This window comes from Sorex araneus, chromosome X (genome assembly GCF_027595985.1).
Source record: "Sorex araneus isolate mSorAra2 chromosome X, mSorAra2.pri, whole genome shotgun sequence".
In the NCBI taxonomy this organism is placed as follows: domain Eukaryota; kingdom Metazoa; phylum Chordata; class Mammalia; order Eulipotyphla; family Soricidae; genus Sorex; species Sorex araneus.
Genome location: NC_073313.1, coordinates 234620653 through 234634385, shown reverse-complemented (window position 1 = coordinate 234634385; position 13733 = coordinate 234620653). Strand labels below are relative to the sequence as shown.

The window sequence follows — 13733 nt, the reverse complement described above, 5'->3', positions numbered from 1 at the left end:
ATGTGCTCTGCTCTTTATACTGTTTCTCCGACCCTGATCAGGAAATTATCTAACAATTAAAAATATAAATCAGTGAAAGAACATGAGGAAATTTAAATTCTATTTAAAGGGTTTAGGCAAGACAGATTTCCAGTATTTTTTATAATACTAGTAGATAATAAAAGTAAAATTTTTGTTCTACTTTCTCTGTATTAATATATAACTATGAAAGAATGTGAGATTAAATAGAATTGTAAATAGCACATTTAATTACAGGCAAAGCTTTTTACCTCACAGAATTTTTTTTTGGGGGGGTCACACCCAGCAATGCTCAGGGATTCCTCCTGGCTCTGCACTCAGGCATGACTCTTGGCGGTGCTCGGGTGACCATATAGGATGCTGAAGATCGAACGCGGGTTGGCTGCATGCAAGGCCAATGCCCTACCCGCTGTGCTATCGCTCCAGCCCCCACCTCACAGAATTTTTACTCATTTAATCGCAGTATTCTTGTTTAGTTAAATATTTCAGTATCACTTCATTTTTCTTCATTGTCTTGAAGCATAAGAGGTCTGCTTAGAATAGGACAAACATTTAAACAAAATTAAGGAATGATGTCTATAAAATACTAGTTTTCTGTTGGTGCTATAACCAATTGCTACAAACTTTGCAGCTTAATTACAATTTTGTTTGCTCTTTGGGCCACACCTGCTTGTGGTCTAGAGCTACTCCAGGGGGATTGTGGAGTGCTGGGGTTGAACCCAGCCCCCTGATTTCCAGGCATACACTGCAGTACATTGAGCCATATCTCTAGCCCTTTCTTGAAGTCCTTTAAGTTCAAAACCTGACCCAGGTCTTACTGAGGGCTTCGTTCTCTAGGAGAGGATTTTTTTTTTTGGTCCAGCTTTGATCAAAATTCCTTGGCTTTTGCCAGTCTTCCATAGTCTCCTACATCTTTAGAGGCAGCAATGCAGTATCTCTTTGATCTTGCTTTTTATCATCTTAGTTATTTTTTTCTGACTTAATCTTCCTTCTTCCATTTTTGAGGACTTATGCTGGATTCACCTGGATAACCAAATAACACTTCCCAGTCTAAAGTCGACTGAGTAATAACCTTTATTCCCCCCCTTTTTTTGGGTGGGGGGCACACACAGTATTCAGGGTTTATTCCTGGCTCTGAGATGAGGGATCACTCTTGGCAGGGCTCGGGGGACCATATTGGATGTCGGGGATCAAACCAGGGTTGACCTGTGTGCAAGGCACATGTCCTACTCTCTGTATTACTGCTCTAGTACTATCTCCCCTTTGCTTGTAACCTCACATACCCACAGGACCTGTGGATATTTGAACCTATGGATATGTGCACTTTGGGGGATCATTATTCTACCTACCATCTAGCATAAATAAAAAAAGAAAGCTACAAAAATATCTGAGTTTTTTTTAAAAATTTACTTAGATACTGTGATTTATGTAGCTGCTTACAATGGTTTTTCAGACACATTGTGTTCCCATGAATCCCATTTCCCTGCATCTCTGTCCCTTCACTGCCATATCCCACATACCCTCTCTTCTCCTCCAACTTTAAGTTCATAGACTTTTTTGGACTTGGAAAAAAACAATGGAAATGAAAAATCATTTGGTATGAAACATAATCTACTTTGAGGAAACGTGATATTCAAAAACATGGAACCAAAAGAGAAGAAAGGTTAAATGTCTTATTCACTTTTTCCCAAATGATGGTCCACATTTAGGAAATATGGAATAGGCCGTAATTCAGCTTATGCTCGGTGAATCAATTGCTTGAAGTGAAGTTGCTTTGTGTAACTTTCCCAATCTTTTAGGGCTCTTCTCTGATTTCTATTGGGCGTTGTTTAACCTTAATTGTTCACCCGATCTTTGATAGATAAGCGAGAGCGTCAGAATTTCTTTGTACACTATGAACTTTTATTGCAGTCATTTATAAAGCTTAATCATTTGTTAAATGAATAGCATTTATTAAACCTATTCAGGTAGATTTTTTTGGTTTACAAGGTACCCTTCATCCAACTTTGAGTGCTTTAAATATTTCTAAAATAAGCTCTAGAGAATAATTTCCTCCAGATACACAGATGGGAAGTAATAAGAATTCACAGGCAGCTTGGAATAAACAGATGGATCTTACCTTGCTCCTGCCAGTGTGGTCTGGTTCCAGACCTCAGTAACCATTTGCTTTATCCTTTTGTGAGCAAATCAGTTTGGTTCTGGTATGCTTATGGTTCATTTAAACATTAAAACCTCATTGCCTCTGTTTTCATAGCCTTAAAAAATATGAATTTTCTATATAAAATATAGAAAATATTTATGTTTACCTGTTAGTGTTTTTATTTCCTTATTAAATACAGTGTGTGGAGGATGGGAGGGAGGGGCTTGGACCATACCTGTCACTACTGAGTGGCTATTTCAGGCTCTTCTCAGGGGTCACTTCTGGCAGGACTTGGGGACCATATGCTGTTCTGGGGATCTACTGTATGATCTCTAAATACTGAAATTTTGAATTAATGGATCATGATATTTTTCCATAATTTTAATATAGTTCTTTTCTATTCAGTGGTGTATTTATATACAGGTATTTTAAAATTCAGACTTTTTTTTCTTTTTGGGTCACACCTGGCAATGCACAGGGGCTACTCCTGGCTCATGCACTCAGGAATTACTCCTGGCGGTGCTCAGGGGACCATATGGGATGCTGGGAATTAAACCCAGGTCGGTCTCGTGCAAGGCAAATGCCCTACGCCGCTATGCTATCACTCCAGCTCCCAAACTTCTTTTTATTAGTTTATTTTTTTTATGGTTTTGAATTGAGGTTGAACTGGAGAAAATACTGCTAGTTTCTATAAATGGAAAATATTTTAATGATACAATTTTTGTGTGTACATTACTGAAAACATATAAATTAAAACTGCTCAAATCTGGCACATTACTGAAGAGATTCTGGAAATTTCTTTCTTATTTACTTGGTTTTTATATGTTCATTTGTTCCAGAAACATTTAAAGAATAATTTAAATGATACTAGCACTCCAAGTTTTCAAATAGAATTTCTTTCTTTATAATATAAAATGAAAGAATTCTGTTGCCTGACAGGACAGCTTACTTGTAAGTAGTCTTTTCTTTCTTTGACATTACATTTGACCATCATCAGGCATTTTATAAGCTCAGTGGGCAGGCTCAGTGTAGATATTTGACTTTGGCAGGCGGGATATGAAATAGTTTAAATAGTTTTACTGCATATTTATTGCCCAGTGAATGCGCACTTGTTAGAGGACTGCTTTTTTTTTTTCTTTTTTCAAATATAAATAGCATAGTATAATGTCGCTTCCTTGTGTTTTACAATTCAGGTCTCTATAAACACCTTCTGTACAGGGGGAATGATTGGTAATGGCGTGTGCCCACTGACTGATGGACTCAAAGAAGAGAAGGTAAAAAAATTCTTTCTTCCTTTTTTTGTTTTTGTTTTGGGGTCACACTTGGCCATGCTCAGGGGTTACTGCTGGCTCTATACTTAGGAGTTATTCCTGGCAGTGCTTGGGCGACCATACTGGTAATTGAACCCTGGTTGGCCACATGCAAGAAAATGCCATATCCGCTGTATTATCACTCCAGCCTCATTTCTACTTTCTTGCCTGTCTTTCTAGGAAAACACAACTAACACTTCCACATCTGCATAGGTTTTCTTCAGTTTAATTTTGTTGATGGCTACTATGTATGAATTGTGACTTTGGTATTGATTAATGAGAAGAGGAGGATTAAAATAAAGCTGATTAGTGATAAGCTTTGTTGTTGGTGCCTTTCTTAGCTTCTGAGAGGCATGGGATGTCTTCATTTTATTTTAAGCTTATGGAACCATTTTTCTTCTCACAAATTTATGATTTCAGAAATAATCCTATTCATTGTAATCATCCTCAAAATACTAGTTATGGAAGGTATTTAAAAAGGAGAGCGGGGCTGGAGGAATAGCACAGCGGGTAGGGCATTTGCCTTCCACGTGGCCAACCCAGGTTCGAATCCCAGCATCTCATATGGTACCCTGAGCACCGCCAGGAGTGATTCCTGAGTGCAGAGCCAGGAGTAGTAACCCCTGTGCATCGCTGGGTGTGACCCAAAAAGCAAAAAATATTAATTAAAAAAAAAAAGGAGAGCTACATTTTTTGCTTTACTTCCATCAAATTATGGCTATGCCTGATTACAATTTAGAGGAATACTATTGAGCCAAAGAAGACTTTATTTTTTAAAAAGTGTCTGTCCCTCAATAAATTTTTTGGCATCAACTGGAAAGATAGTATAGGGGTTAAGGCACTTGTCTTGCATGTGACCAACCCCTATTTAATTCTCAGCATTGCATGGCTCCCCCATCACTGCAGGGTATGTCCCAAACCTTCCACCCTCCAAAAAAGCAAAGAGGAAAATGAACATAAAATATTACCATAAATGGTGATAAATAAGAAAATGAGCCATTTAGGTAGGATATGCCATTACTATGCATCTTTTTCTGTGTGTGTTCTTCCAGCCAGACTCACCAAATGGATAGGATTCTTTGGCTAGAACATAAAGAATTGTACTGATGACTGTTATCAATTTGATTCTTAAAAAAATTGAAATAGCAATTATAGTGCTTAAACTCAGGTAAAGTGAAATATGGATCATATTTTTTCTATATTTTTCATAAATGCCTTTTCATTGCCAAGTTAAAAACCAAAATTTTAATATGAGACACCAATTAGGATGTTATAACTTTAATTTCTAAATAAGGAGTTAGTGTATTGGGGCATTAGTGTCATAAAATTTTATGCTACAAAATCATAAAACCTCCAAAAGTAGCCCACATTTTGCTTGCTTCTTTACCAGAGGTGAACAATTTGGAAGCTTATATTATTTTCAAACCTTTTATGTAATTAGTTTCCCCCCCCTTAAACTACTTCTATTTTATAAGCAAAACATAATAAATATGTTGGTTAAGCTATCTGAGCCATGTGCTGGTGATAAAATGTACAAATCATAGAGGAGTATTAAAAAGAAAAGTACAGTTCTCAGTTGTAGGAACAAACTATTTGTCTTGATGCTTGTAGCTCAACAGAAGCAGAAGGATCCAAAGAAAGAGGCCTGGTCCACATCTGGCAGGCAGGATCCTGTGCCGTAACACCAGAGAGATTGCCAGGCTGGGGAGGAAAGACTGTTCTTCAGGCAGCCCTTGGAGTCAAACATGGAGTTCTTCTGACAGAAGGTATTGAAAAGAATGATTTAACACAAATTGCGGAGTAAGTGAGAGCTGTTAGGCTGGATACTAGGGCTGCTGTGTGAGCTTTGCTCACATTCATACTTCTTATTTTCAAATGTGTTTTTATTTCCTTTATTGGAAATCAGAATTAGTTTGTAAACGTAAGCTATACAAGAGAGAATCACAGTTTTTAAGGCTTTATACTAATAAGTAGATGGAATATTAACTTTTGAAAAATGGCCTATTCAGGGTCTCTTGCTGTCTTTTGTTTACTAAATGTGGCAGAGTAATACTGCTAGTAATAAGTAATGCTTATTCAGCCAATAAGTGTGCCAGGCACAGCATTAAACAGTATATATGGGTTGTCTCATTGAATTTTCACAACTGTCTCATGAAGTAGCTGTTCTTATTCTCACTTCACAGATAGGAGTTGCAGGTCAGCGAGATTCGATAATTCTTTTGTTTCGTTTTTGAGTCAAACCCCGCAGTGCTCAGGGACTACTTCTGATTCAGCACTGGAGTCTCTCCTGGTGGTAATCTGGGGATCACAAAGTGCCAGGGATTGAACCCTGGCCTCCTGCATCGAAAGCTTGTGTTGCTGCCCTTTGAGCTCTTTCTCCCCTGGAACATTAAACAGTTTCTCCAAGAAGACACAGTTGTTAGTGTGTCAGTCAGGATTGGATTAGAACCCCAATCTGATGACCAGCATGCTTTTCAAGCCACTCAGTTTCATTATTGCAGCAGGTTTTTTCCAGTATAATCAGCAGTTCCTTAGAACATATAATGAAACTGATTCTGTAACAAAGAAATATGGGCTATAATTTATATAGGAAGTTGCCCTTACTTTTGATGGTAGTTTACTTTTTATAATAATGGCAAGTTTGATTTGGGTCTGGACTATCATAAGCTTCACTAATTATAAATTTCTGCTTTGAAAGCATTTGTAAAATGTCAATGATGTTTTGCTATTTTCCTTGTGAAAGCTAATAGAAGACAAAGAAACCAAGCTTAAATTTGGCCTTGGTGGGGGCTGGAGCGATAGCACAGCGGGTAGGGCGTTTGCCTTGCGCGCGGCCGACCCGGGTTCGAATCCCAGCATCCCATATGGTCCCCTGAGCACCACCAGGGGTAATTCCTGAGTGCATGAGCCAGGAATAACCCCTGTGCATTGCCGGGTGTGACCCAAAAAGAAAAAGAAAAAAAAATAGGCCTTGGTGGTTTTATAGTATAAACACGAATTTCTTTTTAAACTTCTATTATATAACTTTTTATAATTTTCTATTATAATAATACTTGGTATTATTATAATATACATGATATTTCATAGTACTATTATAATGGGTCAGAATTTGGAAAAACATTACTTTAAAAATGTGAATTATATTTTGTAATGCTATGGGCTTTAAAAATATATAGTCCTCAAACAAGTACTAAGTCTAATTCTATTATTTTTGTTTTTTACCTTGTTTGGGGGCCATATTTAGTTCAGTGCTTACTCCTGGCAGGACTCATGGGACTGTACGTAGTGCTAAGATTAAACATGGGTGGGCTGCATGCAAGGCAAGTGCCTTACCCTCTGTACTATCTCTCCAGCATCCCTGTTACTGTTGTATTAATCCTCCAATAAGATGTCCAATCTTTATGGACTTATTTATATGTTTTATTTAATGTTTTTGTGAGACATCTAATGCATATTTTCTTTCTTTCCTTGTTATTTTAACCTTTATGATATTGTTGGGTTTTACACATGCCTGGCTGTAGCACTCACATATTTTAATTTTATTTATTTATTTATTTATTTATTTTAAATGTAGGAGTACTGCTACTGATTCAGCCATTGATTAAGCTGATTGAATTGGGCATGAACTCCATATTAATTTTTAAAATTCAGAATGTTAATTTTATTTTATTATTATTATTATTATTTTAATCACTCTGAGATACAGTTACAAAGCTTTTCTGTTTGAGTTTCAGTCATATAATGTTCAGTCACCCAACCCTCCACCAGTGTACATCTTCCACCACCAAAGACCCCAATATCCTCTCCTACCCACCCCTCCCCCTGCTTCTATGGCAGATGATCTCCCCCATACTTTCTTTTGTATTGCTTGTTATGAATAGCTCTTACGGCCACATGCTCCTGAAACTCCAAAATTCCAGATAATTTGGGTCTGGAGAAATCTCTGCAGCGAGCTGCTCGGTTCAGAGATTCTTTTGTGTGTCTCTTGATTATGGCCCTTGTTTCCATCTTTTCCATAGAAATAAACTATTGGCACATGCCCTGCAGTGCACACTCTCTCGCTCGAGCACTGCGTCACTGGCCCTAACAGCGGTTTTTGATCTCTTTCAAGATTTATGGGTCTCTGAAATAAGGCCAATAAATGAGCTTGTATAGCTGAGCTGGAGGTTGTTTGTGGGTGTGGCTCCCACACACCAACTTTTGGTTGTTTAATTTCCTGTTAAACTTGGCCCCAAGTTGTTGGGGACTGGCCAAAGGCACAGTGAAATTTTGGGGTATCAGGAAGTCTGAAGGCACCATCAGGCTGCTGATGCACTTGCTCTGCAGGTGTAGGTTGACCTGCTGGCTGCACCATACCCCCTCACATATTTTTAGCCATGCTTGTTAGGATTTGTACATCATATTACAGTGCTCACACATTTGGACACAGTGCTTACTGAGCTTTGCACTCTTTTAATTGTGGTGTTTGCACTTGCTTTCCAGGACACAGGTTATGGTTGCAATGCTTGCCTGGGATTGATGCATTCTTCATACATGTACTTGCCAGAGGTTATACTTCCTGGATATGACACTTGCACATCTTTCAGTTGTGGTGCTTTGGGAGGTTGCACCCCTCTTTGTGGCAATAACAAATAGATTATCATCTAGTGCTTTTCATTATAATTCTAAAGCTATTCAGTACCTAAACTTTATTTTGATGGAGTGGGGACCCACATTTGGCAGAGCTCAGGGTTTAACCCTGACTCTGTACTCAGGAATCACTCCTGGTGTTGCCCAGGGGACCATGCTGGGGATCAAACCCGGGTCAGCTGCGTGCATGTCTAGCATCTTAACCTTAGGATTATCTCTGCATCCTCTAAATCTAATAATTTTATGCTCTTGCTTGATTTTCTGCTTCTTGTTCAATAGTAGTGCATGGAATAGTAAGGTACTTGGCTTTATCTTTTATTTATTTTATCTTAAGATGACCATTATTTTGTCTTGAGCACCTGGAATCTGCTTCTCTAATAGCCTGTAATGATAGCCGTAAGGGGTGGTTTGATACTAAGAGTTTGTAGGTTAAGGTTCAAGAAAAGATAAAATATCCTTCTCTAGGAAGAAATATGCACTTTGCAAAAATTCTTACTACATGTTAGTAGGATGTTAAGAGATTCCTTAAAGATAAATGTGAAATCTCTGTAGTTGGCTTTCAGATATCTTAAAAGATTGTATTTTGGGGAGTTGGAAAGATAGTACAGCACGAAAAGTGCTTTTCTTGTACACAGCAGACTAAGATTCAATCCCAGGAACCCCATATGTTCCACTGCCATTAGTGATCCCTGAGCACAGAGCTAGGAGTAAGCCCTGTGCACTGCCAGGTGTGCCCCCTCTCAAAAACAAAAGATCATGTTTTTTTTTAAATGTAGTGAGAACTGCAAGCTTGTTGATTGCCATTAACTACCATTAGTGTTGATTACCACTAATTACCACTAACTCCCCATCTCCCCTTTTGTAACCTACAGATGGTGAGGTCTACAGCTTTGGAGCTCTTCCCTGGAGAAGTGAACCAGCAGAGATTTGTCCAAGTAGCCCTGTTCTGGAGAATGCCCTGATTGGGCAACGTGTTGTCACGGTGGCAACAGGAAGTTTTCATAGTGGCGCGGTGACGGAGAGCGGCGTAGTGTACATGTGGGGGGAGAACTCTGCAGGCCAGTGTGCAGTAGCCAACCAGCAGTATGTTCCGGAACCCAGTCCTGTCAGCATTTCGGATTCTGAGAGCAGCCCTCTGTTAGCAGTCCGGATCTTGCAGCTGGCTTGTGGCGAGGAACACACTCTGGCATTGTCCCTAAGCCGGGAGATTTGGGCATGGGGTACTGGTTGTCAGTTGGGTCTCATTACCACCACTTTCCCGGTGACAAAACCTCAAAAGGTAGAACATCTTGCCGGGAGAGTCGTGTTACAAGTGGCCTGTGGTGCATTCCACAGCTTAGCCCTGGTACAATGCCTCCCTTCCCAGGATCTGAAACCCATCCCAGAAAGATGCAACCAGTGCAGCCAGCTCCTCATCACTATGACCGACAAAGAAGACCATGTGATTATATCAGACAGTCACTGTTGCCCGTTAGGTGTGACTTTGTCAGAATCCCAGGCCGAACCCCAGGCCGGCACTGCTGTCAGTCTTGGCACCAACACCCTCGACGGTGCGGGAGAGGTGTTCGAGACCACTCGAGCTGGAAATGAGCAGCCGGTTGCTCCCGAGGGGAATGTTGCAAATGTCGAGACCATGTGTCCTGGTGCTGCCGTCTCCTCCCAACAAGACATCGTGGGCCAAACTGAAGTTCCTTCTCTCCAGGATACACCACTGAACCCCATCACTCAGGCAGTAAATGAAAATGCACAGCAACTGTCCACTCACTCAGTGAGAGAGAGCTCAGAAGACCACGAAAAGCCAATGCCATCTCAGGTACTTGCTTAATTTTATAATGTAATGGGATATCTGAAGTTCAGCCATCTGAGTATTCTTTTCTTCTATTTTTGGGGGGCCTGGGGGTATACTTGGTGGTGCTCAGCACTAACTCCTGGCTCTGTGCACAGGGATCCCACCTGGCAGGGCTCAGAGCACCGTACTGGGGGCTGGAAATTGAACCTGGCTTCATTTCTTGCAAGGCAAACGCTTTACCTGCTGTACTATCTCTTTAGAAATGTCAAAATGCCTAAAGCTTCAAAGCCCTTTTTGGTTTTATTACATTTTGTTTTTTTTACATTTTCTTTAGAAATGTCAGAATGCCTAAAGCTTCAAAGCCATTTTTGTTTTTTTAAGTTTGAATGTAACTCTCTCTTAGGCAAACCTAAAAAAGGAAGATTCTTAATTCAGGGTAGAGGGTGTTGGGGTGCACAGATAGGGGATTGAACCAAGAGCTTCATCCATGTAAGACAGTGTTTTATCACTGAGCCACATTGTAAGCCCCAGTTCACACACACACACACATATATATATATATATATATATATATATATATATATATATATCTACTGCTGAAATTCTAGCCTTTGTGATGCTGAAAGATGATGTCATGTCAATCTTGAGTTATAAGTGACAAAATGCCATTTTCCCCCCACACACACATCCTCGAGCTTTTTTTCCCTCTTGTGGAGGTACTAAATTTTGGGTGGCCTTTGAATCGCTGAATCTCATTTAGCTATGTATTCACAAAGATTCCTCTACCCTGCGCCTATACCACGCTTCACATTCTGTTGAAGCTCAATTCCTTTTCTTTGGCCCCAGTGCTAGGCATCGAGCCCAGGGCTTTAGATATACAAGGCAGGTGCTATGACACTGGGCCACATCTCTGACTCTGACTTTCATTCCTTTTTTATAATCAGAGAAGATTGCTCTGTGATGAATCCCTCCCTCACTGGCCATAGTGAAAAAAACAAAATTGCTATAATTGCATATTATTTTATTTTTTCAACTCTAGCTCTGTCCATACTAGACGTTTTTTGCGACGATGATTGTAATATTTCTTTCAACTTAAACTAATCTCATTTTGAAAACTCATGATGGAGAAAAGCTGTTGGGAAAGACAAGTAAGGAGAGGCTGTTTACATGCAGTAAAGTTTGAGTCTTCTGCTTTAAAACAGTGCTGAGTCAGGGCTGGAGCGATTGTACAGCAGGTAGGGTACTTGATTCGCACACAGCTGATGTTGTGTTCAATCCCCGGCATCCCATATGGTCCCTCAAGCCCACCAGGAGCGATCCGTGAGCATGGAGCCAGGAATAAGCTTTGAGCACTGCAGGGTGTTGCCCCCAAAACAAATAAACAAACAAAAAAATAGGAAAAAAATTAAGATACTGAGTCATTTACTCTTTTTTTTTGCTTTTTTGGGTCACACCCAGCATTGCACAGGGGTTACTCCTGGCTCTGCACTCAGGAATTACTCCTGGCGGTGCTCAGGGGACCATATGGGATGCTGGGAATCGAACCCGGGTTGGCCGCATGCAAGGCAAATGCCCTACCCGCTGTGCTATCGCTCTAGCCCCAGAGTCATTTACTCTTATAATGTAAGTTTTTCAATTTTGCTTTTGTTAAAATTCTAAGACACCAAATAAGACATCTGGTTATAAAAAAAAACTACCCTGTGGTGTTTATGTTTTTGAAACTATATCGCCCCTCAATTCTTTATTCCTATTGTTTACTCATTTTTTACTCTGCTAGAATGAGGACATGATTAGAGGGTTGTTGTTTTTTTTTAATTTAATTTAATTTATTTTTACTTTTTAATTTTTTTTGCTTTTTTGGGTCACCCTGGCGATGCTCAGGGATTACCCTGGCTCTGTACTCAGGAATTACTCAAGGCAGTGCCCACGGTACAATATAGGATGCTGGGGATCAAACTCAGGTCAGCCACATGCAAGGCAAATGCCATACCTGGTACTATTGCTCTGGCCCTGCTTAGAGGATTTTTTTTTTTAATTTATTTATTTTTAATTAGAGAATCACCGTGAGGGTACAGTTACAGATTTATACACTTTTGTGCTTAGAGGATTTTTAAGAATCAGCTTTATTTCACAATCTACTCAGTGACTTTTACAAAGCGATTTCTTTAATTTGGAGTTAGAAATTTATATATGTTAAATGATCATCATTGGTACTACATTTTCATTTGGGTTGAACTTACCTTACGATAGGTCTCATTCTCCTGACCCTGAAAGAGCCTCCAATCGTTGGGAAAGACAAGTAAGGAGAGGCTGCTAAAATCTCAGGGCTGAGTGTAATAGAGACGTTAGTGGTGCCCGCTTGAGTAAATCGACGAACAATGGGATGACAGTGATAAAGATTTGACAGTGACTTACCTTATTAAACATAATGTTTTTTAGTTAACTTTTGCTAATTTGGTAGCATGTTTATGCTAAATTAAATTTTTATATATAATTTTTAAATTTTACAACTATTCACTAGAATTTATGTAGGTTCCCACCCTCCCTCTGGCTAGATAATCTAACTTTTGTGAAACAAACTGTAATACTTGCCTTTGAAGCATTATTTCACTACTGAGTTATGTATTTTTGTTTTGTTTAGGTATTTCATGTTAAATGCATTAAAATAGAGGAACTAGAGTTTAAAGTTCATATGTGGCAGTTTCTTTTACCTAATGATAAGAGCACCTAAGATAGTCAACCTTAATTAAATACCATTGTTGCTTTTAAGAGACTTTGGTAACACAGAAGGAATATAGCGATGTTCTTCTGAATGTGCATTGGAAAATGTATCACCAAGGAAGTAATAGGCTATGTATATATGTTCTGTTTTACATGGCATATGATTTTTGTTAAATGTTTTTGTGAAAGACTCATTTGCAGAGGTTATTTATCTAAATTTAGTATCAAATTCAACAAGTTAATTCTCAGTAACTGCGTACTTACTGTGAGGTACTGAGCTCAGCAACAAGATTGTTTGATTTTCCTTTCAGGAAATCAGAAGTCATTGTTTAAAATTCTTGAGACCAGGGCAATAGCTCAGAGAACTAGAGCATAAGTTTTGCACACGGGAGGCCTGGGTTTGATTCCTGCACTGCATGTGCCCTCACATGTGCCGCAGGAGCAGCACCCCTTCCACCCTCCACCCCCCAGCACCAAGTGAGTAATAATCCCCCCCAAAACTTCTTTATTAGTTTGACTTTTAATACTGGACAAGTTAAAGAATGCATTTCTATTCTTTAGGACCTTGGAATAACACAAGGAGCAAATTTTTAAAATTATGACTTATGGTTTTAAAAAAAATTGTTTTTTGGACATATCCTACTGTGCTGCAGGCTTGCTCCTTGTTTTGTGCTCAGTTATCACTCCTGATGGTTCTTGGGGAACCAAAGGTAATACTGGGGATTGACCTCCAATACTGGGTCGGCCTTGTACAAGGCATCCATTCCACCCTCTGTACTCTCTCAGGTCCAGATCTATGTTGCTAAGCCCAAATTTTTATACTTAATAGGTGCTGGAATAGCTTCCTTTGGGAGGAGGAGCCCTTCTCCATTCAGGAGCCCGAGGACTACTCCCTGGCTATGTGGGCCTGACTATTAGGTTCTTGGGCAGTGCAGGGCTTGGGGATGACCAAGGTTACACCCAGAAGTGCTTGGAGTAGAGGGTTGGAGTCAGGGATCAAACTCAAAGCCCCACACATGCAAGGTATGCACTCCCAAAATTTGAATATATCCACTACCCCTGCCTTTTTTTTTTTAATAAACAATGATGCATGACAGCATAGAATAAATTTCGACTGATTTTTCTC

General features: G+C 39.5%; 1 protein-coding gene across 4 annotated transcripts in view; it reads left to right on the top strand.

The window, feature by feature from the left end:
- ALS2 (alsin Rho guanine nucleotide exchange factor ALS2) overlaps window positions 1–13733 on the top strand; it is a 74644-nt gene that overhangs the window by 13416 nt on the left and 47495 nt on the right. For 3 of the 4 annotated variants that reach the window (XR_008627310.1, XM_055121690.1, XM_004601275.2), the window contains exons 2-4: window positions 3352–3432; window positions 5080–5234; window positions 8970–9910. Coding sequence is in view for 3 of the 4 variants with exons in the window: in XM_055121690.1 (XP_054977665.1) it covers window positions 3413–3432; window positions 5080–5234; window positions 8970–9910 (1116 nt within the window). In the remaining variant the exon portion in view is untranslated. Of the gene's footprint in view, window positions 1–3351; window positions 3433–5079; window positions 5235–8969; window positions 9911–13733 lie in introns of those variants that run through there. The other variant, XM_055121691.1, reaches the window with a different exon arrangement.